The 27,572-nt window shown below is 45.7% G+C and overlaps 1 protein-coding gene across 2 annotated transcripts in view; it reads left to right on the top strand.

Annotated features, from left to right (window-relative positions):
• The window catches only part of PRKG1 (protein kinase cGMP-dependent 1), a 527,620-nt gene that overhangs the window by 27,546 nt on the left and 472,502 nt on the right, over window positions 1-27,572 (top strand). Inside the window, exon 1 of one of the 2 annotated variants that reach the window (XM_049810176.1) lies at window positions 6,637-7,145. The exons of the other annotated variant lie outside the window; for it this stretch is intronic. Within the exon in view, the coding sequence (XP_049666133.1) occupies window positions 6,835-7,145 (311 nt within the window). The 5' untranslated portion in view covers window positions 6,637-6,834. Of the gene's footprint in view, window positions 1-6,636; window positions 7,146-27,572 lie in introns of those variants that run through there. 2 annotated transcript variants of the gene reach the window in all.

Genomic DNA, 27,572 nt, shown 5'->3' with positions numbered 1-27,572 from the left:
TTAGAGTCCCACACAAGGACAAATGAAGAGATGATCTCGCAGGGAAAAGGTTAGTAGGAGCAGATAAAGTCAGAAACAAAGGCAAAAAGCTGGGATTTGACCTCAGATGTCCTGATACCCGTTGAGTTCCTGATTGCCTGGACCATGTAACACGGTAAGGTCAGATCTATATTCTGCCCAAGTGCTTTTCCTAAGCAATGCAATACAGGGGTGACACGCAGCGTGTGTTAGGCAGCTGTAGGGTTTCTGGCTGTGTCAATGGCTTTGTAAGGGTCTTGCCTCTGAAGACTGAGGTTTGGGAAACTTTTGGTAGCCTGTGTGTCTTGATCGTTCAATGACTGAATGAATTGCAGAGCTCTTCAGCATTAGGATGTTGTTGCTGTTGTGTGATCAGGCTGAGTTGTTTTCATCCTCGGGCAGTAACCCCACACCATTTGGTGCGTGGGATGGGTGACGGATGAGTCTCCAAGCTCTCCCACCCCTTCACTGTGACACTGAGATGTCATACAGCGGGAGGAGGAATATATGTTGAATAGTGAAAATAAAATGGTTACTGAGCATGGGCTGTCCTGAGCGGTTAAACTCTGGTTGATAAGAAGTGCAAGGAAGCTGGCTGGCCTGGCTATCCCAGCTCTGTCTCCATGAAAATCAGTGGCCTCAGATCCAACACGTGGCTCCCACCTTCCTTCAAACATTTCAGCTTCTCCCAATCTCACGGATACCTCTGTGAGAGCCAGAATGAATCTGTTTTTCCAACTACGTCAACTGAATTGATGTTTTCTACAAACTTCACCTCCGTTATAACCTGTATTTCATGGCTCCAAGACTAGATCTACATCCCTACATTTAGTTTAATTGGTCCCTGGGTTTATTTGCCAGTAGCTTAAGGCTGAAAGCAAAAGAAAACTACATTTCCAGGGCTCTCCTTGTCTAAATGCTGCTTTTGCTCTACATAGTTAGTGCCCTGGGACTGCTGAGAAAAGCAGGGGCATAGTCAGTGTCTAATTGTAGTAACTGCAAAACAGCACTACGTATTTATGTTGGCAGTTTTCAGAACAAGTTGCTGCTTAACATGAGCCTAAAGAGACTTCTTAAGGCAGCTGCATCATTTTGAAGCTGCCTCTGGCTTAATCCAGCCCATGGGAAGATGTGTCTAAGCTCTGCTCGTGTCTCACCTTTCTGGGCAGTCCAGCCTTTTCTGGCAGGTGGGAAAAAAATCAACCAGTGACTTGAGGTGTGTATGGAGAGGAGGGATGGGATCAGGGATGATGATTCCCACGCCTGACCTGCCTGGAGATCTGCTGCTATTTGCAGCTCCTATCTAGGGGTGTGCAGAAAATGAGTTTACTCTTTCCTGGAGAAAGCCCAGCCCCAAAGATTTCATTTAGGCAGAGGATAGGAGAAGGTGCTACCAGGGAGCCTGTAGCATCTCCTCCTACCCTGTAGGGACTCATGAGCCGCTGAACTAGCACTGAAGCGAAGGGATGCGGAGACCCACTGTTACCACATGCAACGATCTGATGGGGTGAGCTGTTGAAAATCCAACTTTCCACGTGATCATGGGAGAAAAAGCCTGGCTTAGAAAGACATCTTTCAACTTAAGTTTGTCAGATGCTTTTTGGAGGGCAGAGGATCTGTAGTTTCTGTAGATACGTAGGCAGGGCTGGTGTGAATAGGGTCTTGTAGTGGGCAAAAGAAGTCAGAGGGACAGTTTTGGTTGCCCTAACAGAAGGAAAAAGCTTTGAAGGGGTTGTTGAATGTGTATTCAGCTTCTGGATGTTGAGAATAATTTATTGTGCTATTTTTATGTAAAACTCGTGTTCCTCCCACAAAGATGACTGATACCCTTCTCTGTTTCAGCTCTGCAGCCCACCCAGCAGGAACCACAGGTACAGGCTTTCCTCCAGCCTGGAAAAACAACGAGGGGAGGGTTCTCTCTTACCTTGCCAGTGTGTTAGGTCCCTCATGCTATCTTTTTTTTCCGGACAAAGGGCCCATGAAGGAGAACAGGAAACTTGCATCTTAAATCAGATTCTGACACACGCATCTGTGCACAGGAGGGGAGAAGGGCTTGAAACCACCATGTTACGTGGATAATTCTGTGCTATTATACACTCATAATGTCTCATCCTTTTGCCTTGCATGACAAAAACATTCATTTTTGTGTTATTATGTATGCCCCTAATGTGATAGAAAAAGCTAAGCATGCTACCAATTGCAGTACAGCACGCTATTTTTTTTTTCTTGTCTCTGCAGTGAACATTTTTTCTGTAACATTAATAATAGGTCTTGGGGTGTATTTTTTCTCATGCACTCTACTCCAAATGATCCTAGTCCTGGGAGGATTTCCTAGTGCAGGCTGGAGAGGTTGCATGCTCTTCACAAGAGCTACTTCTCAGTGTTTCTTACTGATAATGGAAAGAATCTACATACTAAAGGAAAAACCTCGAGATAATCCAGTTGAGATGTTGATTTGACTTCCAGTTCTCAGGAATCAATGGGGTTTAAAAGACAACACTTGCTGCAAGAGTGCCCAACCCTGGATTTGGAGGCTCCAGAAAGGACCAAAATTAGGAGGGCTGTCCGATGTCACGAGAAAATAGGGCTTATTTTTGGAGAGAAATGGGGCTGAATCACTCCCCAAATACTGCCAATTCCTGCTCCTTGGTCTTGGTGAGGGTACTTTGACACAGTAGTTCCAGCCTCATCCCCATCCTCGGAGGCTGAATTATTTTCTAGCGGCCCCCTGCAAATCTGAGGGGCACCGTGGCCCCAGAAGGAGCTACCGGAGGCCCTCTGTTTGGGGCAAGAGGCGAAAAGAATGGCCAAATGTTCACTAGGGGGAGGAGTCAGATGTGTTCATGTTTCAGTAGGTGGCACTGCTTCCTCTTCCTCAGGGACTGGAGTGAATTTTGGGTGCATGGTGCAACAGCAGGTAGCATCCTGCCATGAGACCTGGTGAGTCTTAGGGGTGAACTGCACCTTGAGTTGATTATAGCATGCTTTTTGCAAGAGTTCAGCTCACGTACGTGCTGCTTCCCTCTGGATCTTCCTGTATTTTTAGCCCTTCCTTCTTCACATCATGAAGGTGTTGCCGTGAATATGCACGTAGGGAATGCGTTCGGCTTTGCAAGTGGCTGTGTGCCAGCAGCAGGTTGAGTCCCATAGGTCACGCACCTTCCCAAATCTGCACAAAGCCCAGACCGGCAGAGGAATACATCGCAAAACCCAAGCGATTCAACTTTCTACCGCAGGCAGATCTGCTCCCGTAGATATTTTGGGAAAAGAGTAAGGAGTGCATTGGATTGGATTAGGCAGCGGAAAAAAAATGCTTCCAGGAGGAGGAAAATGTTTATGTATGTACTTAGTGATGCATCTCCAGCTTCTCCGCCTGCGCTGTCCTGGCTGGCTGTAGCAAGGTGACATTTGCCTGTCAGCGATCCTGCTTGCTACCTGAGCTTTGACTGGCGAGCCCAGGGAGACGTTTGCAGAATAGAGGGCTTTCAAATATGTTTTTAGCTTGGAAGATGGCAGCTGAGTGGGTGCATTTAGTGACAGATGATCCTTGAAAGGTTTAGAAGCAAAAGCTATTAAAACCTAGGAGCTGTGCAGAGAGGAAATATTATGAGTACCTCAGAGCCTGTTCGAAGAGAAGAAACATCCCTGTTTCATGATTCCCATCAGCAAGCCCCAGCACGTGGTGTTTTGGGACAAAGATGCTGTCTGCAGATTCTTTTTGGTTTTTGGTTTTTTTTTTTGCTTACTGCTTACTTGACATCCAGGCACAGTATCACAGTGACCAGATTAGGAAAAGGCTTTGGGATGACCGTAGCCTAAGGCTCCCTTAACAAACTGCAAGCAGCTTCGCCCCATCCTCCCAAAATGAAGCCAGTTGGTGCATTCCTGCCATTCTTCTCCTTAAAGCTGTTTCTTTCCATTCACTGGATCAAGACGACAAAGCAGCTGCCCTGAGAGTCTGAGATTTTGTTTTATTGGGAACTTGAAGTTGAAAGGAATGGGATCAGAGGAATTATTTTTATCGGAGTGGGGCAGTACCCTGGGATCCCTGAGATTACACATCAGCCGGTACCAGGAAAGCCTGAAGTATGAACCGCAGGGAGGAGACCTGCACTTGCCCGATGGTTTCTTTGGGAGAGCATGAATAGCCAAGAATAGGCAACTGCTGGCTGCCTGCCTGTGGCAGAACTTGGCTGTCAGGTTTTGAAGGCCTTTGGGCTGCTTCGGCCTCATCCTTAAGTTGGGGAAGACCAACCTTGACAGCTGTTGATTATAGTCCCAAATATAAAACTGCGCCATAAAATCTTTCTTTAGACCTCGTAGCTCTTATGAAAACCTGCTTCCTACCTGTAAATAAATATTTTCTCTAGATATACCCAGCTAAATTTCTTGCCAGTTTTATTTCCCACAATTTCTCATGGTTTTCTCTGGACCCTTTCTGATCTAGGTACTGTTGTCTCAGTCCCAGGCTGTGCACCTCTAATAGAAACCAAGTAATGTGACTTTACCGCTTGTCATCTAGAAATTATGCACAAGTTTCTCCCCAGGGCTGTTACTCTTTCGAAGCCTGGTGGGCTTCAGTTAACCGTATCACCTTCTTCCTCGTCCGGAAGTTGGTACTGCTTCTGTAGGGAGGAAAACAGTAAAACTTCAAGCATGCCAGCTGAATGCTATTAAAATATTTTATTTATTATTGATTTCTAGTTTATAGGCAGCAGGAGTGCATCTATTTAATGCCACACTTCTTTAAACTGGAAATGTTAAGAAGGAATTTGTACTTTTGTTCCTAGTGAGTTATGCAAGACTGAAATGGAGGGAATATACAGTAAAAAATACTGTCTGAACTTAAAGCGCATTGGCAACCCGTGAAAACAACCAGAGGACTTTGCTTTTGTGTTTGGCACATGCATCAAGGGGACTGAAAACTGAAGCGGTTTACATAACCCAATTTTTTTTTTCATGTGCATCTCAAAAAATGCGAGAGGTATCAAATACATTGAAGAATGTGCAAAAAGCCTCACGCTTACAAACAGAGGGCAGGCCCTTTCAAAGAGCGTTAAGCAGGGAGCAGTTGTAATTCCTCATCTGTTCTTTTTTTTTAATTATTATTTAAATTTATCTTATAAAGACCATCTGCAGGTTGAAAGTTGGAACTTTGGATTCAGCCAAGCACCAGGATGTAACAGTAAAAAAACCCAAACCAAACCCAACCAAAAAAGCTCAATCCCGTAAACACAGTCTCTGTCTGGATGTGTCTCATCTCCAGGTAATGCCCGAATGGGAAGTCTAGGCACACTGCAAACAGCAGCTACAAACACGTAGGTACCACCCACCTCCAAAAAACGTATCCATGGCTGCATCCTACCTCTCTTCTCCCCAAATCCAACTCCCAGAGAAGGAACTGAAGTAGCTGCTTCTGCTGCCCTGAAAACCCTGGAGCACAAAACTGTGCCGGTGCCCCAGCACCGCAGAAGCTCTTGCAGGGTGCCTGTGCCTAGCTGGGTTGTGGGGGTTTTTACCCCCAGCTCCTCCAGACTATTCAATCTTATCGGGAAACCCCCAAACCAGCTATTTTCTTGCCCACAGGTCCCTCTTTCTGCCCCGGAGGGCCAAGCCCCGGAGCCGTGTTGTCATGGTGTACATGGCTGTCCCTTCTGTGCCTGGCAAACGCAGGCAAGACAAAAGAAAACAGAGCCATTTGGCACCGAGGGCTCAGCCGACGCGGCTCATTTATTTTATTTTGTTATTTTTGTGCTGCAGACCCGTGGACCGTTATCTACCGCCATAGGTAGAACTGGCGTGTTGCGGTTTGTCGGCATGCAGACGATCCTAGTGCATGGGGTGTCGCGCTCGCACACTGGGAAAATCCTACCGTGTTCGCTACGGCAGAAACTAGCTCGTGCTTTCATGTGGGTATTTGGGGCTACACAGAAAGTCTATTCCCCTATTTTTTTAGTGCTCTAAGTTCCGTATGCCCTGCCTCCAGGCTTTTCCAGCGCGGACACACTTGACCGATATTCACGTTCAAATCTGGGTTTTTGGAGCCCAAAGCTTGCTGAGACTGAGGGGGAGCCATGCCAGGCACTGGGCTCGTGCGTTCACTCAGTGAAGAGAACAAAAATTGGCTATTAAAAAAAAAAAAAAGAGTAAACGGGAGGTAAGCCGGGCAAGTTCTGCCGGGAGAAAGTAGCACCCTTGACTGGAGCAGAGGGTGGGAAGGCAGAGGACCAGGGGACCCCCCGAAAGCGGGACGGAGAGGGCAGGTTTGCGCAGCCATCTCCCGGGGTTGGGACCTGTTTGATGGCCTCCTCCTGCAAAAAAGGACGGCGGCGGGGAGGGCTCGGCACAGGCTCCCGCAGCCCGGGCGGGGAGCCGCCGGCCGGCCAGCCAGCCGCCCCCCTCCTCCCCGCATCCCCCCACCGGGCGACCCCGCGGGGCTGTGGGCGGTGCGGGGAGCCGGCGGGGCCGGGAAGGAGGGAGCGGGGAGTGCATGTGCATCCTCGCAGGCGCCCCTGCTTCCCTCCCCGCCGCCTTCCCTCCCCCTCCTCTGTGTGTGTGTGTGTGTGTCTCCCGCTCCCTCTCCAGCCTAGCCTGACGCAGGCGGATCGAAATCGCCCCTAACAACCCGGCTCCCGAGAAGCCGGTGCCGGCGGCGGGGGTCCGGCTGCGGCGGGGCCCCGGCGGGCAGCGGGGCCGCGCCGGGCCGGGCCGGGCCGGGGCGGCGGAGGAGAAGTTGGCCCAAGTGCGGGGAGGCGGCGGGCGGCCCGGGGGGGAAAGTTGCCGGGAGAGGCGAGGGGCGAGAGAGGCGGCAGGACCATGGGCACTTTGCGGGATTTACAGTACGCGCTGCAGGAGAAGATCGAGGAGCTGCGGCAGCGGGATGCGCTCATCGACGAGCTGGAGCTGGAGTTGGACCAGAAGGACGAACTGATCCAGAAGCTGCAGAACGAGCTGGACAAGTATCGCTCCGTGATCCGGCCCGCCACCCAGCAGGCGCAGCAGCAGAGCGCCGGCACCTTGCAGGGGGAGCAGAGGACCAAGCGGCAGGCGATCTCGGCCGAGCCCACCGCCTTTGACATCCAGGATCTCAGCCACGTCACCCTCCCCTTCTACCCCAAGAGCCCACAGTAAGCAGGGGGTTCACCCCGGGTACCCACCGCCCGCGGGGGGGTGGGGAGCGGAGCGCTCCGTGCCTCGTCTCTCCATCCCCCTCGCCGCCTTCTCCCCCTCGCTGCCTGCGGGGCAGCCGCCGGACACCTCTTCCCCTCCATCCCCCGTCCTCGCTGCCGCCGCCCGCCGGGGAGGGACCGGGGAGAAGGGGGGGCGCGGAGCGGACGGCCGCCCCGGGTGCCGCCCGCCCCCGCACCCTCCCGGGTGGCCCCGGGATGGGAAAGTTGTGAGCTCCGGGCTTGGGGAGGGGGGGGATGTGAGGAGTGAGCCCCGAGGTGGGCGGGAGTGCGGCGACTTTCGGACTCGGTACCCCCCCCCCCCCCCTTCCATCCTGCCGGGGGAGGCACGGCGGCGAGCTCGGGCAGGGGCGGGCTGCCGCCGGGGGAGTCTTTGCTGCCGGTGGGTTGAATGGGAGCGCATCGCTGTCTCGGGGGTTTTACCTCTGCGGGAGGGGACGGGAGAAACCCGGGGGAGCCGGCGTCCTGCAGGGAGCGATTCACAGCCGGGCGGTCAGGGAAACTTGGAGCCCGCAGGGGTGCAGTGCCCGGGGCTCTCCAGCAGCCTTCTCGCCACCCTGCCTGGCCGCCCTTGCCCGGCGGGTGCTGGTGTTTTGGGGGTCGGGGGGGTTGGCAGAGGCTCGTTGCAGTGTCCTGGTCCGGTGGAGGGTGTGCGGGCGGGGCGGCGGGATGGGAAAGTTGCAGGGAACCTCAGCTCCCAGCACGCCCGGGAGATGCTCTGCCCGGGTTTCACACTTGCCGCAGACTAGGGGAATTACAGCGATTTAATGGAGAAAACGGAGACCTCGCAGGAGCGGGATCACTCCCTCCCCTTAGTATCTTTTCCTAGCCAATAAATCGCGATGCATTTGGTTCAGGACTCCTTAAGGGGAAAAAAAAAAAAAAAAAGAAGAGAAAAAGGGATGATCCGCTGCCGAAGCGCCTGGCTTCATGTGCAAGCACAGTGGAGGGCGGCGGGGGCCTGCTCGGGGCTCCCCCCCCCCCCCTCCCCGGCTGCCGCTGCGGGGCTGTGCCCCTCGGCTGGCGGCAACCGGGCCTCGACCTCTCCGTCGCTGCTGCCGGTCGGTGGACAAATCCGCCTCCCCTTTGCGGCCGACGTCTTCCTCGCCGATTTAAACGGGAGCGCTGGGGTCGTGGAGGATTGTTCGAGCCATCCTGGTAGTTGGGGTTGCTCTCGTTTGGGGTGGGCTTTGGGATGCAGGTCACCCCCCCCCCTCCAGCCGCCTGTTAGGGCACATGGCGGACGGGGCCCCTCGGCCTCTCGACGCTTGCATTGCTCCAGCGAGGCCCCTCCGGAGCCCCACGCGGGACTTCACCAGCCCCAAATGGGTGCTGGTTTACCCCCGGGACCGGGCCAGGTGCGACGGACGATGCCCAAGTGCTCCCCATTGCCCTGCCTGGGGATGTCAGAGCCGGAGTTGCTTTGCCCGCCGCCGGGACTCGCTCTTTCTCCTCAGGCGAGGTTACGGGCAGGGGCCGAGGCCCGCGCGGTGCCGTTGGCCCTTCCCGCCGGTATGGCGGGGCCCCGCCGTCTCCCGGCAACCGCCGCGGGCCGGCTCCGCCGCCTCAGGACCCTCGGCCGGGCCCGGCCGCTGTGTGGCGGCGGCGGCTCGCCTGCCTCCCCGCTCCGCCCCCCCCACCCCTTCCCGCCGCCGTTTCTCCACAGATATTTTGCCCTTTTAAGGCGAACGGCCGCGGCTCCGGATTCAAAAGGGCGGCGGGGAGAAACTGTGGTGGACCAAAAGAAAAAAACCAACCAACCCCCAAAACCCACTGACACCCCCAAACCAAACAGAAACCACCCCAAAAGTGGAGACTGGGCTCTGTCAGGCGCGGGGGGAGGGGGCGGGCGAGTGGGTCAGTGCAAGCTGTGGTGTGGCTGGTAAACGGCTGAGGTGGGGTAAGGCAGCCCGGAGGCATTAATTTCCTCAGTTAAGCTGCAGGACAGAGTATCGCATCCAAAAATACTTATTTTTCTGTCAGGGCCATGCGTGCGTTTACCCCTTGGTGCCCCCGAAGTGCGACTCCAGCCCCACAGAGCTCAGGGAAGCGCTTCAGGTATCAGCAGAACCAGCCTGGAGCCTCTGCCGTAAATACGTAGGAAGCCTAACGAAGCCTTGAATTAATGCTTCCCAGCTTGAATTTTAATTGCTCATTGCGCAAATGCCTTGCCATAGGGGCGTAACATGCCACCTGCCCGAGGGTGTATTTCATATTGACCTTCCATGGTCAATACTCTTAATACTCTCTACAATATTTAAGTCAACTTGCAGCTTTAGACCTTAATCACAGAGGTGGAAAAGAGACGCGTGCTCAGCTTCAGGAGCGCACGTTGCTCTAAGAAGCGTTCGCTCTTCTGTTGGAGCCATCATGTTATGGTAATGAGAAGCCCTCAAAGCCTCATGCCCAAGGATGGACACTTACTGAGGCGACATGATGTCTTCTGGTGATAGACGGTCATTTTGGGTGCTTGCCTAAATCCATAACTGCACTGATGAGCACTTTTAATTTGAGCATCCCAATGGAAAAGAAGACGCGGCTACCTAAACAAAGGAAAACGTGAGCTGTGTATTTTGCTTACCTGTAGTTCTCATGATTAAAATACAGTCCAGATCTCCTGCTTTGTTAGTGGTGGATGTACCTGGGAGACTGAGTGAGGAAGCACAACTGGTTTAGTTTATTTGGGATCATTAATACCTAGATTTTGATTTTTCTTATGCTTTTCTACATGCAGTTGCAAACATGGCTTACATAGTGCTTGTGTGCGGTTGCGGGGAGGTCCTTGTCTTGATTAATCAAACGTGACACAATCTTGATGACATTTTGATGTTCAAGATAACCTTTTGCGGTGGTACTGGAGGTTAAGGTGGAGAGGACCTGGAAGCAGAACAGGAACTACTGAAATACACAAAGAAGGGTTGACTTTTTTTGCCCCATTCATGCCAAACCTGAGTGACTCTTCCAACCTTTGGTTCTGACAAGCCACCAAAGTATCAGCCTGTTTTCCAGCATTATACAGAAGTAGGAGCATCAAGAGGACACACCGAAAACCTTCAGTTGTTTGGTATACTGTGGGTTTTTTCCAGTTAAGTGGTGCTGGGTCTCTCCTCCTGACCTGGTCGAGCTCCTAAGGCGGGCGGAGATTGGTAGGATCAGTAGTAGTAGCAAGTCTGTTAGAAGGGAGGAGGAGTGATCATGAGGGCGATGGTAGACTTCTGATACCTGTGGGTCTCACTCTGTGGTTAAGTTTCTATGGAAGCTGCTGTGATTCCACGTAGAAGATTCTGGGTTATAAAATGGTTAAACTCCAAATGGCTTTTAAGTGTGAAATTGAATTTAATTGCCTCATATGGAAAAAATGCCATTAAATTTCCTGCAAGATCTTACCTTGCATGCGAACCCCACCATTTAAGATGCATATAGTTTAAAAAAGTACCTGTTCCAGAGCGTTAGGAGTTTTAGTTGCTGTTGCAGGCTTGGGCTTGTTTTGCATTTAAACTTTTTTTTTTTTTTTTTTTTTTTTTAATGTGAAATGGGACTTTGTGGGTTCACATGAAGAGTTTATAGCTAAAATCTGTGCAGAGACACATCCTGCCATTTTCTTCCAAGTTATGAGATCAGTGAGAGAAGTCAGGCATTGGCATCTTTATCAGTCTTTGTATTCAAGTAACTAGAAGCCAGTTTTCTAAAATAAGCGGCTTTTTCTTTCTCCCCCCAAAGGAAATAACTTGCAAGAAGTGACTGGAGTAAGTGGGCACGGACTGTGGAGAAAGCTGGATCGTTTTCCATGGTAGAAAAATGTCGTGACAAATCCTTATCTTCTCTTCATCTTCTAAAATTGCTGCTCTGTTTGTTTTTCCACACCTTTGACCTCTTGCAGGATATATCGTGGCTGCTAACAGCCTGTCAGCATGAAAAGAATACTGTGAGACCGAGTTCGTACCAACTGTTAGTCCAATTAAGATTTTACAGAACTGCAGACCAAATAATAGCCTTTTTAACTAGGAAGCTGTAACTCTCGTCTCTTCCCTTTCGTTATGTTGTGCTTGCCACGGGAAAATACCCAGGACTTCAATTTTAGAAGGCTGTTTTGTTTGGTGATTGGCAACAGCTGTATGCTTTTTTGGAAGACTCTGTAAGCAGCATGTTTTGTTTTCCAGAAGGGGGGAAAAAAAAGTAGCAGCAGAGTGTAAAACAAAGCGGAGAGCTAGTGAGCCTGAAGAAATGTTTACGGCCCGAACTTCTCACATCAGAGGTGGTGTATGTCCTGTCGTTAACTGAGATAATGGCAAAATGCTGTGTCATTTATAGAAAAAGCTGAGTGAGGTGAAAAATGACTTGTTTTTGTGAGTTAACAGACTTAGGAACGCTTTGAATGTAAAGTTGGGGAATCTGCCAGAATCCCAGAGATTCGTTTTTGTGGGGAGGAGCAGCCTGTGAGTTGTATTTAAAAGTTCTGGTTAAAAAAAAGAAAAAAACCCAACTTGGTTGTATAGCCTTAGGGAAAGTACAACATACATACAAGAGATTTAACAAAATCCCTTCAACAGCTAAATTGGTTCTTTGAAGGCAAATGTGCACATCTTCTGTGGACTAGAGGCATATTTTTATGTGCTTATAATAGTGATAAAACCTCCAGAAATATATGAAATATTTCATATTTAGAGTGCATAAAATTATGTGCTAGTATTTGTAAATGGTATGTATGCTGCGATACGCAGCAGCCGATCATTAATTAAAATGTTCAAACTATAGTTCTAAAAAACTCAAAATGACCAAAACCCCCCATCTCTTTTCTTAAACCCCATGCTTTCCTCTTTCTAAAATAATTTGAAGGATGGTTGCAACATAATTTAACTACTAGAAACTGATGGTTGAGATGACTGAGGGACCTGTAATAAGGAACTGAGACACCCTCCCGCAGTGATTGCTTCCTGAAATATGGACAGGAGCTGTGAAATCAGACGAGGGATGGTGGCCTCTTAAGTCCTGTTACTTTCTAGTTTTGGTGTCATGCTGCAGAAAACACCATATCGAAAGCAGTCAGCAGCGATAGATGTAGTGGTGCATCCTTAATTTTTTTTTTTCGGTGTCAAGATGTAATTCAGTATGATGAGTCCAGCAACCAATTTAAATGCATTTATCATTTGTTTGAGAGTAATTAACTGCTGTGGTTGCTTTTATGTGCTATGCGATATAATGTTGAATCCATCTGAATGTAGTTTGACATTGTTCTGAAAAATAATTTACACGCCTGGAAAGATCTGCTAATTCTTGATTAAACGCTGACATCCATTAATGTCAGTGGGGTTTTTTGGTATGCAGGATTTAGGGGGTTGGGACTTCGCTGATATGTGTCGATGGGGCAGTGTCTCTCCACTGGTAGGAGTTTTGTGAGAAAGGAGGCCGTGCCCAGCAGTATGAGACATGGCCAAGAGCGTTGCCTTGGGGAATGATCTCCCTTAGGCTCCGCTGACTGGCTGTCCACTTGTCTCGGTGGCTGTCAAGGGGGCAGATCAACTTTTCTCCTGCCGTTCTAGCAGTGTGGTGCCACTCAAACCCCATCATGGTTTTTGTGTGGTGCCACTCAACCCCCATCATGGCTTTTGTGTTTGGCTTCAGCTGGTTGATTTGCATGGACAAGCTCTCCGACGCTGTGAAGGACAGCCTATTCCTGTAGCAAGTGCTGCTGAATCTGGATACGTAGGACTTGTTGCCTACCCAGCAGCCCAGTCCTAAAGTTCTCTCATCTCTACGGCTGGCCAAGGCAGCTTGGCAGAGTTGCCTTGTGAGCCGTCTCCTCATTTGACTCCCCAAACACCCAACTTGCTCCACTTCTGTTTGCGCAGAAGGGCTGAGAGCAGAGCCTCCTTGCGCTTCTCAGGGATGAGGTTTTATTGTGAAGGATGATACGCTCCCTGACAGAAGTTTTAACATGCACCATGTCAAGGATAGTGAGGAATGCAAGTCAGTCAAATGTTATTTTACTCTGTTTTGACAGGTCTGGCTTAGCAGTGATGGTGGTGGTGGATGGGGCTTTCCTTTACGCAAGAGGCACACGTATGACTCACGCCTTGGAGTCTGTACTGCTTAATGCGTTGTGAAGTGGCAAGCCTGAGATTGCTGGTAGTTTGGCTCTTTCTTTGTACAATTCAGCCTTCTGAGGCTTTGGTTACTAGTGGTGGTAAGGAATAACTATTGTATTTAGTTGTTATGCAGAGGACAAAGGTTTTTCTCTATTGGCAAGTAGTGTTCTGGGTCATCTCTGAAGTACACTTGTTTAGTCAGGTAATGTTTATGCTGAATGTAAACTCTAAGGACCAGAGGTGTGTTACTCAAAGGAAGGTAAAAAACAATTCACCGGACAAAGCTATTAAAGCCATGTACTTATTTGTTTTGTGATTTTCTGTCTGATTCTTGCTTTGATGAGTGACAGCAAGATTAAACATTGCTGCGGTTTCAATTATTTTTAGTTCTGCTTAGTGGCAATAAGCAAGACATACTTCTCTGAATTTCTGCTGCTTTCGGATATTAATTTTAGGTGTTTAGTGTACACTATGCTTTAAAGCGAAGCAGTTCTGTTCAGAAACTATATTGAAATCTTTATGGTGGTTATGTGCAAAACAAATCTATTCAGCAAGTAAATTAGTTTTAAGCAAGCTAATAGCACTTAAATGAAGGCGGTCATTAACATAGAAACTGTTTTCTTTAATTGTAATACATCTCCATAAATTCATTTTCTAAAGAATTCACTTTTTTCCTCTTACCTGTATTACTGGGTGAATGCTGTAGGTGGATAGTTTTAAAGTAAAGTACATCAACAGAAAAGGAGGTCCCAGACCATGTCTTTTAGACTCTCTGTGAAAGTAGTCCTGAGCTTTAGTAGCCTGTGTTCCTAAACACAGCATGCATCTTACATGTCTGAAATGAATCAACCCCCCCGCCTGCCGATCAGAGAGCTGATACTGAGCAAAAATGTATGTAGTAGCACCAAATTTACACTAGAAAGCTGCTCGCAGCAACCTGTGTTGGTGGACTCTATGCCTTTACTAAACACTGTCTCACTGACCACCAGGTGCAAAATAGGAGTCAAGGGGGAAAAAATTGCTCCTTTAGAGAGTTAAAAAGGACACTGTGATTTGATATGTACCTATTCCTTTGGTTATCCTGCTTGGGATAGATACTGTGGGATGCTAAGATTTCAGACGTTGGTGAATATGAACCTTACCTTAAGGTAGGCCGTCCTGGAGAGCTGTGCTTTTTGAAGTGGAGATGGTGGTGGTTTAAATGCCACTTGCTGTCATAAACGATACTCCTTACTGCCTGTGCTGCTGGTATTGCTTCTCTTTTGGCTTTCATGGTGCCAAAATACTTGCATTTGTAGCAGCCTAAAGGATAAATACTTGTATAAGTGTTTTTCATCTGTTGTTTCACCGTTTCTAAGGGGTACGTGCAGGCAGAGAAGTCCCTGACATTCACGTTTTGTGTAGCTTGTCTTTGTTTTGAAGGGCTGATAGAACAGGAAAAAACAGAAGTGTTTGCTACATTGGAGCCTAAAACAATGCAAGTAATTCCTTTCTTCTTCTCTCAACATCTGCAGAAAGTGGTTTGGTTGCAAGTGTGCACGTTGCTTGGATAGGTACTGTGTATACTGACATCCTAAACGTCTGAAATGGTATTAAGGTCTTTTAGAAACAGTGGTAAAGCACCTGACTGAAAGGGTTTGTGTCACGGGGATAGCTACAGTGTACTTGTGAAACAGGGAGTACAGGACTTGCATTTTGCAGTGCTCATGCAGTCACTGGTTTCCTTGGAAACTAGTGCCTGAGCACGTATAGCCAAAGTTGAACACTGGTGCCTGGTTTCAAAGTAGAAAATGGGCTCCCAGACTTTAAAATTGCAAAGGATTGGGATATTTGGACTGTACTTGGTGCTTGTTTGTTAGCAGCAATCTTGAAGTAGGATATCACTGAAAAAAAGCCCCTCATCATACTGCAATGCTTTTCCTGCCTGGAGCTGTGCTTCTTTCTCCAAAATTCCCTTTTTTGATTTGGTTTGTGAGCATATTTATTGGAGGTGTTTCCTGTTAAACACACAAACTGTGTCAGGAAAGCTGTGGACTGGCTCTGCGACGTGGGCTTGAAGTGGATTAAAAAAATATCCAGCCAGGCCAGCTCATTTTGTTCACTTATTTAGTATTCTGTGAGGTGGTGGTTGTGGGTGATCTGAACAAATAGGAGAAACCATAATGTAGCTGTCTAGGTTGACCGAAAATGAAACTTGAGTCTTGTAAATATATGCATACTTTGTGTTAAATGTGGTATCTCAGGTTCAAGAGAAATATATATAATGACAATTGAGTATGTGCACATATGTACTTATCCACATGTATGGAAGTATTGCATTAACACAAATATACTAAGAGGTGGATTTTATTAGGATAGAAAACAATCATGCTTTAATATCGGTGGGGTATACGGAATGTTTTCAGGTATCAGTTGGGCTCTGGGAATGTTGAAGTGCTGTTGGCTTCTGCAGTTTAGCACCCACAGAGTACCATTCAGATTCAGGAGCAAAGGAGTGCATAACTGGTGACATGGATGTGATGAAAATCTAAAGCCATTGCTCCCTGCCCCCACTGTAAGTGGGTCCCTGGGATCTGTCAGTGCTTGTTACTATTTAAACTGCCTATCTGATGTCAATTGTGTGCAGAGATCCACCGGGTGAGGGGAATTCGTTGGTGCTCTTGTAGTCCACAGGCTAAATGAGCAAAATAACTTTCTTGGTGGGTAACGTTTCTGATGAATAGAAGAAATCAATTGCCATATGACTCAGGCAACAGCACATCAAGGCAGTAGACAAGCACTTAACGAAGGTGTAGATAAAGGAAATGTGATGCAAATACTGGCATTCAGCTATAGGTTTATGCTTGTTGGAAACAACAGCTGACTTAGTAGCTATAGAGATGTTTTGAAAATCGTGACTCTTAAAAACCTGAGAACTTCCTGTAGGTGAAATGGAAGATCTGGCACTTGCCTTTCTGAGTTGGAAATATGTACGCAGTGGAGTTAGTGTCCACCTCTTTGCCTTGAAGTTTCAGTATTGCTTAAATTAGTGAAAACCTATAAGGGGTTACACATGAGATTTAACGGTAGCTAAACTTGATCACGCAGAGGAGATACACATCTTTAGGCAGCTACTGCGTTTTGTAGTTTGATATATATATTTAATGAATGAAACAGCAAAATTATTTTGACACCTGATAAATAACACGCAGTCTTCAGCAGGGCTGTTCGACATAGCTGTCATCGAGACCACAGCTGCAGTAACAGCAGCTCACTTCCACTGTCTTTGGCTAGGCAGCTGGATCCTGCTCCGGAGGCTGGAGAGGTGTGGAGCGAACGGCAGCAAGGACTTGGGGAAGAGGCTGGAAGAGGCAAAGGAGGCAGTAGGGTTTCTTTGCTCTCTCTTCCTGCTTTAAGAATTGAGGGAGGAAAAACTGAGCGTTCAAGCATTGTGGAAGAGGGGGCTGCGGAGGGGAAAGGAAATGATGCTTCCTTTCCAGTTTTCTGCTGGATACGAATCTGCAAGGTGGGATTGTACAATGAGGGAGTATTGCGATTTGCAGTTGCTGTGGGCTGAATTCATTGCATCTGTTCTCTTCATCTCCACTTCCAGGTTCCCCCTGGGATCCTCTGTGTGTCTTCTCTGTTCCCTTTGTGGCATGTGCTCTGGCATTGTGTTCCCAGAGCCCTCTGTCTTCACAGCACTGTCTTTTCTGCCCACCATGGCAGGGCAGACTGCTCTTCCCAGGAAAGGCCTCACCATCCTCTTCTCCCTTCTCTTCTGAGCCTTTGTAATTCCCTGGGTCTCTGGTTCCTGCTCCTCCTCCTTCTGCCCAAGATTTTTTTCTCTTCCTATGGATGCTTGCCCTTCTCTTCCCTCTTAACCCCAAAGCTCTTCCTTCTACAAAGCTGCCCCATCTGATAGGGTCCAGACTTTACATCTCCCTAAAAAACCTGCCTTGTTTCCTCTATACATCAGGACGCAGAGAGCCTCCAGTGGCTGTAGCACAAGATATCACGGGAGGCTTGATTTTCCTGACAATCCAGCTTTTCTAGTGTGCCAGTTTGTATAAAATCAGTCGACTTGTGACTGATAAGATGTGACGTCCCCTGGGCCTCCTGTTACGGGCAAACAGCAATTCTATCACATCAGCTGCCCGCACCTTGCTCAGCTCAGCCGAAAGATGGATAATACATGTCCCCTGCCCTAAAGAACTGGCTCCAGAAAGGACACAAAGCAAGAGAGCATCTGGTGTTGGGGTGTTTAGTGGTAATGGCTTTGAGTTGTATTGACAAAACATCATGGCGCACGCCGTGCGATGGCTGAGTGTCATCCTGCAGTGACTCAATATGTCTTTGTGTGCTGCTTGATGAAGTGCTGCTCCAGCTCCAGGAGGCTGCGTTTTAGCATTTATTATTACTTGTCCTTATTACAGTGCTGCCTATGGACCAAATAACAGCAACGTCTCAGCTGGTGGGGAGTGTACAGACAAAAGAGTGGGCTAAATCTTAGTTAGAAATGTGTGTGTATATACCTTTGTGCATAACTTGGGTCTGAGAGCTCAAATGGTGCTATTTACCGAAACTTGCTAGGTATTTAAAAACTAGTTGATTTGGAGTGTGTGTGTGTATATATAAATATATATATATAAGGTTTTTTCCTTACACTTCTTTGCACATTTAAATCCTGTTAACACAGCAATTGTACAAAGGGGAGAACACATCTCCTACTCATCAGATACTTGATTGCTTTCTGTTTTCCCAGTAGAAGCCTAGCTCTGCGAGGCACAGGAGAGAAATGAAGCGTGGAGAGGCGATGGCTTTTCTCTATTAGAAGTATACCCAAACACAGATGTACTCAGATACCATGATAATGAGTACGTTGGGAGAAATTAAGTAAGGCAGATACTCTGGTTTTACTTGATGTTACCTTGGTTCAGGGTGTTGCTCAAAGGAAGACACAGCCTCTGACTCGCCACTTGAAATTAGACTTGTTGCTGCGGGAAGGTAATTGAAGTTTCACGATGCTTCTGCTTGGAGAAGGGACACAGGTGGTGCAACTTTCTTATTTTGCTGCTTTTTAACTGACTCTGACAAGGTATCTTAGAGTCGCAGCTTGCCTTGGCAGGAAGAGCTCGTGTGGCCTTTTTTTGGCAGCAGCGCAGTGATCTGTTGTGGGGTGGATATTGTATTGTGGCCCAGCAGTCTTTCATTAGAGGAGTCCCAAGGGAACGCTAACTATCTGTCTTATTTCCCTCCATTCATTTGCTAGATTTATTAATGTGCCTGCAGGAGGGCATGCACCGTCAAGGAGTGTTTTCTGCAGGCATGGCAAGCCTGAATAACAGAGCGCATCAGGCCGTAATTGTGAATGCAGGTATGTTATGTGTGCCACCGCTGTTTGTTAGGGATTAGGCACTGGGGAAAATGACATTTGGCTCTGTATGATGGCAGACCTGACCTCTGCTCCTGTCGTGCAGAAAGCAGCTGCTCAACCTTCTGCTTTGCAAGTGTTGTTATTTTCTCATCAACCATCGTGGCAGGTACTTCAAGAGCATGTGTTGTCCATGACTAGGAACAAATTATCACTTCCCTCTTAAATCTCCAACTTTTTTTTCCTTTGGACTTTGTACAAGGATGACTGTTACTGTTATTTAGGTAGGCAAAGTAAGTCCAGAAAGGACATCATCAAGCAAATCTCAGCTTTTTGATTTTGTGGCATTACTCTTGCACAGACAGAACAGGTAGGTTTTTTAATTTATTTTTTTAATTTGAAACCCAAAAAGAGCTCAAATAGGAAACCACTAGCCTGATATTTAGAGCATCGCTTAGGATGTATAAACCTGGGTTAAGACATTATCCCAGTATTTGCAGGTACAAATGGAAAAGCTTCCATAGAGAGTGAGGCTGCCCCATCAGATTAGTGGGGACAAACACATGGGGGACCTGACTGAAATTGGGCAGAGCCAGGAACATGAGTCCATGTCACTCAAATTTTACCTCTGGAGCACAGTGGCTCTTTTCTCTGTCCTTGTTTTGACTGGGAAGTTCCATCTGTGAGCTATACAGGACTCTTTCAGTTGCAGGTTTAATCAAAATGAACCTGTTTCCACTTGGGTTTTCAACTTTTTCCATGACAAAAGATTCTTGATGTGGTCTGTGACGAGCAAATGTTATAAATTGGAGCCACATTATTTGATTAAGCTAACTGGATTTAGTGGCCACAAAAATTTTGGCTGTGGGGCTAGTACTGAAGAAGGATACCATTTAAATACAGCCAAACAATCTTCCAGAGCATTGTGGCAGAGTTGTTAAATTGATGCAAAATTTATGAATAGGTAGCAGACAAGATGTAAAGCTTCATGAACTGGCACCCTGTTTGCATGGTATAGGATCTGGAAGTGTAAGTTAGGACAACCTGACTTAAGCACTGAAGTAAAGCAGATGTCTTAAGGACGGTCAAGATGGCTATGTAAAATGTGGTTGCTTGTGTAACGTACCAAGAAGGTAGGATCTTTACAGGTATTTAAGTTCTAATGTATGCTGGAGGAGCCTTCTGAGGCTTAGATGCTAGCTCCTGAATAGTGCCTGAAGTTTAAAAAAAAAATTACATATTGCGCTTGCACAGTTGGAAGCCTTCAGCTCCATTACCTATTCTGATTTTGTTGGCCAGCAGTTGAAATATTTTTTGACTTTGTTCATACTGGAGAAATTATATATCATGGGGAGATAATATTCCACACATTTTCCAAGCTTCTTAATGGAATTTTTCAATTCAGTTGAAGAATATGATGCACAAAAGAGCTAACCTGATGTCATGTTGGTTGTTCTGTAGCTCCTTCAGGGTTGCCTTGGCTCTCTTTTTGACTTCCCAGTACAAAATATGAGAGGGGCCATCACACCCTAAATCACAAGTGTCTGCAGCCTGACATCAAATCCCTCAGGTCACCAAGAGACAGGCAAGACAGAACTGAAGGCTGCCAAGTCCTGAGCATGGAGCCTGAACATCCCCCATTGATGCTTCAGATCTACTGCTGGCAGACTAGCAGCGCTACGCCTCTTTCTCTTACGCTGCTATACAGGTTTTCTCCTTTGCATCAACATCATCTACTTGTTTTAAACCTTTCTTGTGCTCTACACGTTTTTGGAAGACCTAAAAGTCTGGTTTTTTATCTATTTGTGTTGGCAATCTTGAGATTGCTCAGACACAGCCATTCAGTGCCTTGATACCATTTTCTCTGGATTGCTTTGTAGACTCAAGTGCAGTTTCCTGTACGTATGTTGAGAATAAAAGACAGCTACCTCAGCAAATTAGCATGAAAGCATTGGAGAAAAAATTGTAGAGTATGGGTTTCTTTTGAGTAAAAAGCTATCTTTTTTGTTGCTTGTGGCCTATGCTTTTTAAAAAGTATCTGTTGTGCAGGGAGGGATTCTGAGAAGTTAAATCACTTGTCTATTTGTGCACTCATCTAAAGAGGTAAATCAGATGCTGCATTGAGAGAGATTTATCTGTATGATTAAACTTCAGCAGGCAAGGTTTGATTTAAGTGATTATGGAAAAAAAAATAATTCTGTGTAGCCATAATCCTAATGTATGGTAATTTTCATCACAAAAAAACTTTTCCTCTACATACTACAGGTGTCCAGGTAAGCAATCCTATTATAAAAGAAAAAAAAGGCAATAACACTCTGGAGGGTTATAATGCTTTTTAAACAAGAATCTCAAAGTGCCGAATCTTATTTTTGTTTACTACCAAAAAGGCTTTTCTTAGAAGCAGCCTCCATTCTGAATGCAGTTGGTTGAAACCTGTCTTTTAGTGGCAGCTGTGTTGTGTTGAATGAAATAACTAATCAACCTGTGGCCTATCTGGAATAGCAGCCTCCTGATGAGTCCTCTTTGATTACTAGAGGTTTGGTTCACAGCCAGGCATAGCTGAGCAGAGTTCCTTCATGTAAGGCTAAGGTTAAGAGCTCATTCTTACTGCTGGTGCTTTAGCTGGAAACTTAATATTTATACCCAAGACTCAGGTGAGTGGTCATAGTCACTTAATGGCAAAGATTTGTTCTGGGGAACAAACGCAAATTCCCCTCAGAGATTGTAATAAAATGGTGATGCTACAGCTGGTTCCTTACAGCCTCTAAATATAGACAAAATAGCATGTAGTAGAGAAAAATGTTTGCTGAGTTAACTGGGCTATATTTAGGTGCCAAATAAACAGATTTCTGCTTTTGACCCTCCCCCTCACACCCTCAAAACTGCTTTTTATACTGTCTGCAAATGTCTTGGCTGTTCATGGCTTCTGTTCTTTACAAAAAGAGTAATTCTGAGTGGTAGGGAAAGGACATCTGTCACAGCTAAAATAAAAAAAGGCAAGCTTTTAGGCACACAGTCTCTGTGTCCAGACTTGTTCTCTGTCCTCAGCCCTTTGTTAGCACTACATCCATAGGCTGTTTTAGGTACAGAACAGTTAGTGTTTTAAAAAACCCAAACCCTAACCCACTCCAAAACTCTTCTCCGTGACCAAAGCCTTATTGACACATATAAGAAGTATGAACTAAAAAGTAAGCATCTTCCCTTATATGATGTATTTTTACATCACATTTTTATCTTGCAGCGGGTTCTTTTTCTGGCACTACTGTTGCTACTAATTGTACGGTTAACCCTTTATTCATGTCTGCATAAATTTAATTCTTTTTTAAAGGAAGCAAATAGTGTAGTTCTCTTGCCAGAAGAGATTTGGAGAGGGTGTCTGCAGATACCCAACAATCCTCTTCTGCATTTGACAAGGAGGATTTCATCTGCCCACATAAAGTGCTTCTTGCAACCTCAAGGGTTGCCAGAGTGCAGTATGAAGTTAGTTTATTCCTTTATTTTTTCCTTTTCAGACATACTTGTGCTGTTCATATGGTTTTGCCTCCTAATTTACAAGAAGTTGGGCAGCTTGGGGCACCCAGTGTTGTACCTGAGGAGGAGAGAATTACGTCCAGCACAAGCTTTGGTCTGCCCCATCATTGCAGGCTTTGATCTATCTGGCTTTCAGTGCTGATTAACCAGCATTTGTAAAGTCTTAATTTTTATATCCCAGAGAATATGTTAACTATAATTCCTTTGTAAGCATGAGCACTTGGTGATTAGAAATTAGGTTTCATTCCTAATTAAAGAGCAAACTACAAGGCATAGTCTTTAACAAAAACAGGACACTTAAAATTCTGGTGCTCTCGTTTAAGGGGCATTGATTTTCAGAGGCAGAGAAGCTTTCCCCAAGTTTCCACCTAAATAACAAAACTTAATACAGATATAGGTTAATGGCAGATTTATTTAAGGTTTTCTTTTCCTATTAACCTGAGAGTAAAGCACACAACAATCTTTAAAATTGGGTTTGTGTCTACTAGAGATATGCCAAGAGTGTGAAGAGCTGACAGTTTTGAATAGTTAAAATTCAGACTAGAAACTTTTTGTATGTTTGTTTGTTTGTTTGGTTTTTTTTCTGGTCTAAAAGTTATGTGGAGCCCAGCTTGATTCTTGGAAGGTATAGCTGGTCACTTGGGATTTCTGCTGCTTAACTTCAGCTGGCTGTGCTGGGCATATCTGTCCAAAAATATGAAATTAGAGCACCTGCAAGTAGTAATTCTGCCTGGCACTTCTTTGTTCTCCTTGACCTCTCTTGCGTTTACAGACTTCTCTGAACTGCTTGGGGGAGAAATGTGACAACTGTAAAACTGAAACTAGGGGAGATACCTTCCTCAGCTGCATTTTTGTTTGCACTCATGTTCTTTGATGTTGGTTTGATGGCACAGGACAGCCCTCAGCTCTCAGGCATTCACTGGACCTTAGAGGCCGTGGTAGGAGAATATCAGAGATGAAGTGTCATCAGGAATTCAGTTTCCCAACCAGGTTCAGTTGAGGAATTTCTTATGTATTGTGGTTTCAATGCAAGTCACAGTGTTTAACTGTAAATGCTCTAATTGGGTTTGGTTTAGATGGGATTTCTATGTTTGCTCATTCACTTGCTGCCTTCCTCAGAGTCCTGAATGGGCTTTTTGCGGTGCTAGCATCTCCATAGGTACTATTAGCTGTGTAATTTGAGCGGTATCACGCACAGGCCTCTCTGCATTTTACTGTGGCATAATCATCAGTATGATCATAAAACCTGTTTATTTTGAAACTGTTGTTCACTGGATAAAGGTTAAAAAAATGTCTAGCTGGTTCTAACAAAACTGAGGAAGATGTGAGCATTGTCATCTTCCTATGTTGTTGAATCCTTGTCTGACCTCCTTCATAATTTGTGTGAAAGTATCAATCATTGGGGCATTATTCCAGTACGGGAAGATGGCAGAGGTATGGCTGAAGGCAATGATTTTGTCCCAGGGACCCAGATTAAGCATGTTAAACCCTGTTTAACCCCTTTGCTGGTTTTGGTAGTTATTTCCTTGCCCACAAGATAATGCAAGGCTTTCTTCTTGCTTGACAGCCAAGCAGGATTTATAGCTGTGGCTTACCCAAACAACCTGTAAAAATGTTATAGAGTGTTTAAAAAATAATATTTGTTATAATTCAAGTGAAGAACAAATAACACTTGTATTCCTGTTCTCCTCAGTGTACACAAAATTGCGTACATACCTTAACTCAGATTGGAGGGAGAGAGACATTATTCTGAGAATTTTTTTCTCTCTCTCTGAAAGGGGCTGTCTAAATAAAATATTCTGTTTTAATAAGACAGAGATGTTAGGGCTCCACAAACTGCATACAATTTACTTGACCTTTATAAATAGAACAGCATTGTATCTCTATGGCAAAAAAACCCCTGAAAGTAGCATGCAGATTTATTAACCACCATATATAGGAATTGTTATATTTTATTCCTTGAGCAGAAAGGCATATTGTCCAAGTAGGATTTGGACAGAATAGCACCATATATACCAGCTCTGTCAGATCACTGCCAAAAAAAAATATGCAGATACATATGCATAAAAGCAGCAGATGAAAACTGACTGTTGTGTTCCTAAGGTGTCTTGCCTTGGATTTGAGCAAGAGTACTTGTATGAGTTACAGTATGGTATGAAAGAAATGCTGTGATTTGTTGAGCACCTTGTGAAGTTAATGCCGCCAACTACTGAAATCATACGCTGTAGAGAAACAAAAACATGGGAACCCAAATCTTAATGTTGCTTTTAGCATCTGTTTAGGAACATTACACCTAGTATTTTAGAGAGCTTTTGTCCTAAGTGACACCAGGATTAAAGATGATTAAAATAGCTGGTACCTTTATTATTGTAATAGAGGGGGAAAACTGACACAAGGAAGCAAAACTAAATAGTTACTTTAGCTGGAAGAGATGGATGCCTGTTCTCAGTGTTTCGTAATGGGGAAACTCGGGAGTTTTCATTTCTAGAGTGAATCTGTCTCATAGGGGTACAGTTAAAATTAAAGTTCATTTCCAAAGATCTATTTGTGTATCAGAGCTAGCAAAAATGTTTTAAGTGGGCAGAGGTATTTCATTTAGGATAGGTGAATCTTGCACAACCCAGTGGGTGACCTACACAGAGTGTGCGTAAGGGTAAATAAACTGAAGTCCATTGAAAATAAAGGATGTTTCAAACTTGCTGTCAAGGCAGATGTGAAAGTGCAGGTCCCTAGACAAACAATGAAGTGCATAGAAATCGGCTGCTATTTCTTGGTATTGTCACCAAGTTTTCCTTTAGCTCTGGCTGCTGTTGTTTGCTAGCTGAGAGAAGATAATTGGCTGAATTTAGATTTAAAAGAAAAATACTGAAAGTTCTGCTATTTGCTCACTGACTTCAAGGGTTTGTATGTTTTTGTTCCATAAACTCACTAAAGGGAGGTGTTTTTTCAGGAGTTTCAGTGCCAGTTACTTTCATTGTTCATTGGTTTAACACACACTTGGGCTTATCTTTGTAATCATGTTCTGCTCGTGAATATATGGTATTATTAGCATATATGCAAAGAGCTTGTATCTGCTTTTGACTTTGAAGCAAAGAAGTATCTCAGCATCTTTAAAATGCACTTAAATGTCTTTCAAGTAACACTCTTAGGTCTGTCGGGGTTAATCTGCATCTGAAATTGTTTCAGCTCCCTCCAGTAGTTCCTTTTTCCTATACCAAAATAACTCGGCTCCTTGGCACGCACATTTTCTCCATCTCTTGTTAGCTCTTTCTGTGTATTCCTTCATGTAAATATTTCCTAAATGCAGCCTGCAGAGCGTGGATCAAACACAAAATGTGGAAGAGTTGTAGTAGTGGTTTTAAAAAAGTGAACAAAACTGCATTGCTATTGCTATAAAATATTTGGGACAGAGGAAGCAAACTGTTTCCCTAGAGAGCCATGTGTGCCATATCAGAACGACCACTGTTTCCGTCTCATTGTGATACACTGATTTACTGTTCTGCTTTTTTCTGTGTGGTTTTTTTCCCTCTTCTCCACCAAATCTGATGCAAGTACCTCTGCTACTTCCTTCTTTCTTTCCTATTCTTCCACACTAAACCCTCAGGGTCCTTCTGGCTTCTTGCAGCCCCATTTCCAAGCTGTCTGTGTCTTCCTTCAGACTTTTGTCTCGTGGCCTGGGGCTCGCCTTTCTGTTCTTCTGTTGCAGGCTGCAGTTTCTGGTTTGCTTTTGCTGCTGTTTGCTTGCTCGACTGCCTGGTGGAAGCAGGGAAATAGGAAGGGGCAGGAACTTGCAGATGGAGCAGGAGGGGAGAAACTATTTGGGAAGATGGTGGAAGGAAAGAGAAAACAGAATGATGGTTCGATGCACTAGGAATTTCAAGTAAGGTACTCAGGCAGAAAAGGAAGATGATCCAGAGTTTTGTAATGGGAGCAAGCATTTCTGAGTTTGAAGGTGGTGTGGGAAGATGATGAGACATAAGGGTCATGGGAAATTGGAGAGTAAGTACAAGATATTAATGCAAGGAAAAGAAAATAATTATAGAAGTACATTAGGCATGTGAGCAAACTTATTTTTCTGCTCAAATGATGCAGATAAAGGTAACTCAATTCTGTGCCCTCTTCTGGCTTATCTGTTCTGTCACAGTTCTCGGCCTCGAGATCTGTTTCTTCTCACCAGTGCCCCCATTTAGATCCTTCCTGAGAACAAAAGGTTTTTTGCTGAGGACCTGGGCAGCAGACTGGCAGCACTTTTTTATTCTAAATTATGGAGAGCAAGGGCGTTGGTAACTGCCCATAGCTATAGCATATGTTGTAGTAGGTGCCTCTAAATCAGTGCATAGCAAGCAGTTTGATCTGACACACGTCACACATTAAAAATATTTTGGGAGAAACGTATATGACTGAGTTCTTGTTAGCACTCTTGCAGCATTGTTGAAGTATGGGATACTGGTGGCTAAGTGGTGTCTTCAGTTGGATTTCAGCTGATGCAACAAATCCTGGATCCAGGGCATCATTTGTAATGGTGGGTTGGTTTTCCAGGCCCTACCATGTGAGGTTGTGTAAGGTGACCATCCCAGAGGCTTGAAGATTAAAGATACAATCCTTCCTAAAGCTTTTGAAGCTGTCTTGCATTCCTCTCAGTGGAATTGGAGTAATCTTGATCTTTTCTCTATCATGTGATTCCTTGCGCTTTCAAATCCTCATTGCTGTATGCATTCATGGATTTACCTACTGGCAAATCAGTATGTGTCTTGTCTCCTTTTCCATTATGCTTGTATAATCCCATCCCATGTTCACCCATAGTCTTTGCATTTGCCATTGTTAAAAGGGAATTCCCCACGTCCCCGATGCAAGAGTGACAAGCTGCAGGTACATTTCACGCACCCTGTCTCTGAGAAAGGAGCCTTGTTCACTGTCTGCAGAGCCTGTCCTGTGATGGCAAGTACGTATGCTTCCCATCACTTGTGTCTCAGCAGAATGAATCCTAAGTATTCCTGTCTTATTAATGGAATGGCTCTTTTGGCTTGCCGAAGGAGGCAGAATAGCAGTCTGCTTAATGCATGTTGCTGTCTGTCCTCAAGAAACAAGCAGTGCTCTTGTTTCTCGTTGAAATGGTCCTGTTTGTAAAGAGGAGAGCACTCCCTTGGGAAAACCTTGACATCTCCCATGCTGGAATTATGGCTTACTAGGCTGTAACACTGGTAGGTCACAACTGCTCACAGGGGCAGGTTGCCTTACTGAATGATCTCCAAAACTTGCTCAGCAGGATCATCCCTGGTGAGCATGCCATTCCGCAGCTTTACCTGGACAGTATCTGTTTGTGTTGCTGCATCCTTCTTTCGTATTTCGTCCATTCCTGTTAACGTTCTCTGAAGACAAGTGATGCTGTGAAATGTG

The sequence above is a fragment of the Accipiter gentilis genome, chromosome 9 (genome assembly GCF_929443795.1).
Source record: "Accipiter gentilis chromosome 9, bAccGen1.1, whole genome shotgun sequence".
Taxonomy (NCBI): Eukaryota; Metazoa; Chordata; class Aves; order Accipitriformes; family Accipitridae; genus Astur; species Astur gentilis.
This window is presented reverse-complemented; position numbering and strand designations above follow the sequence as displayed.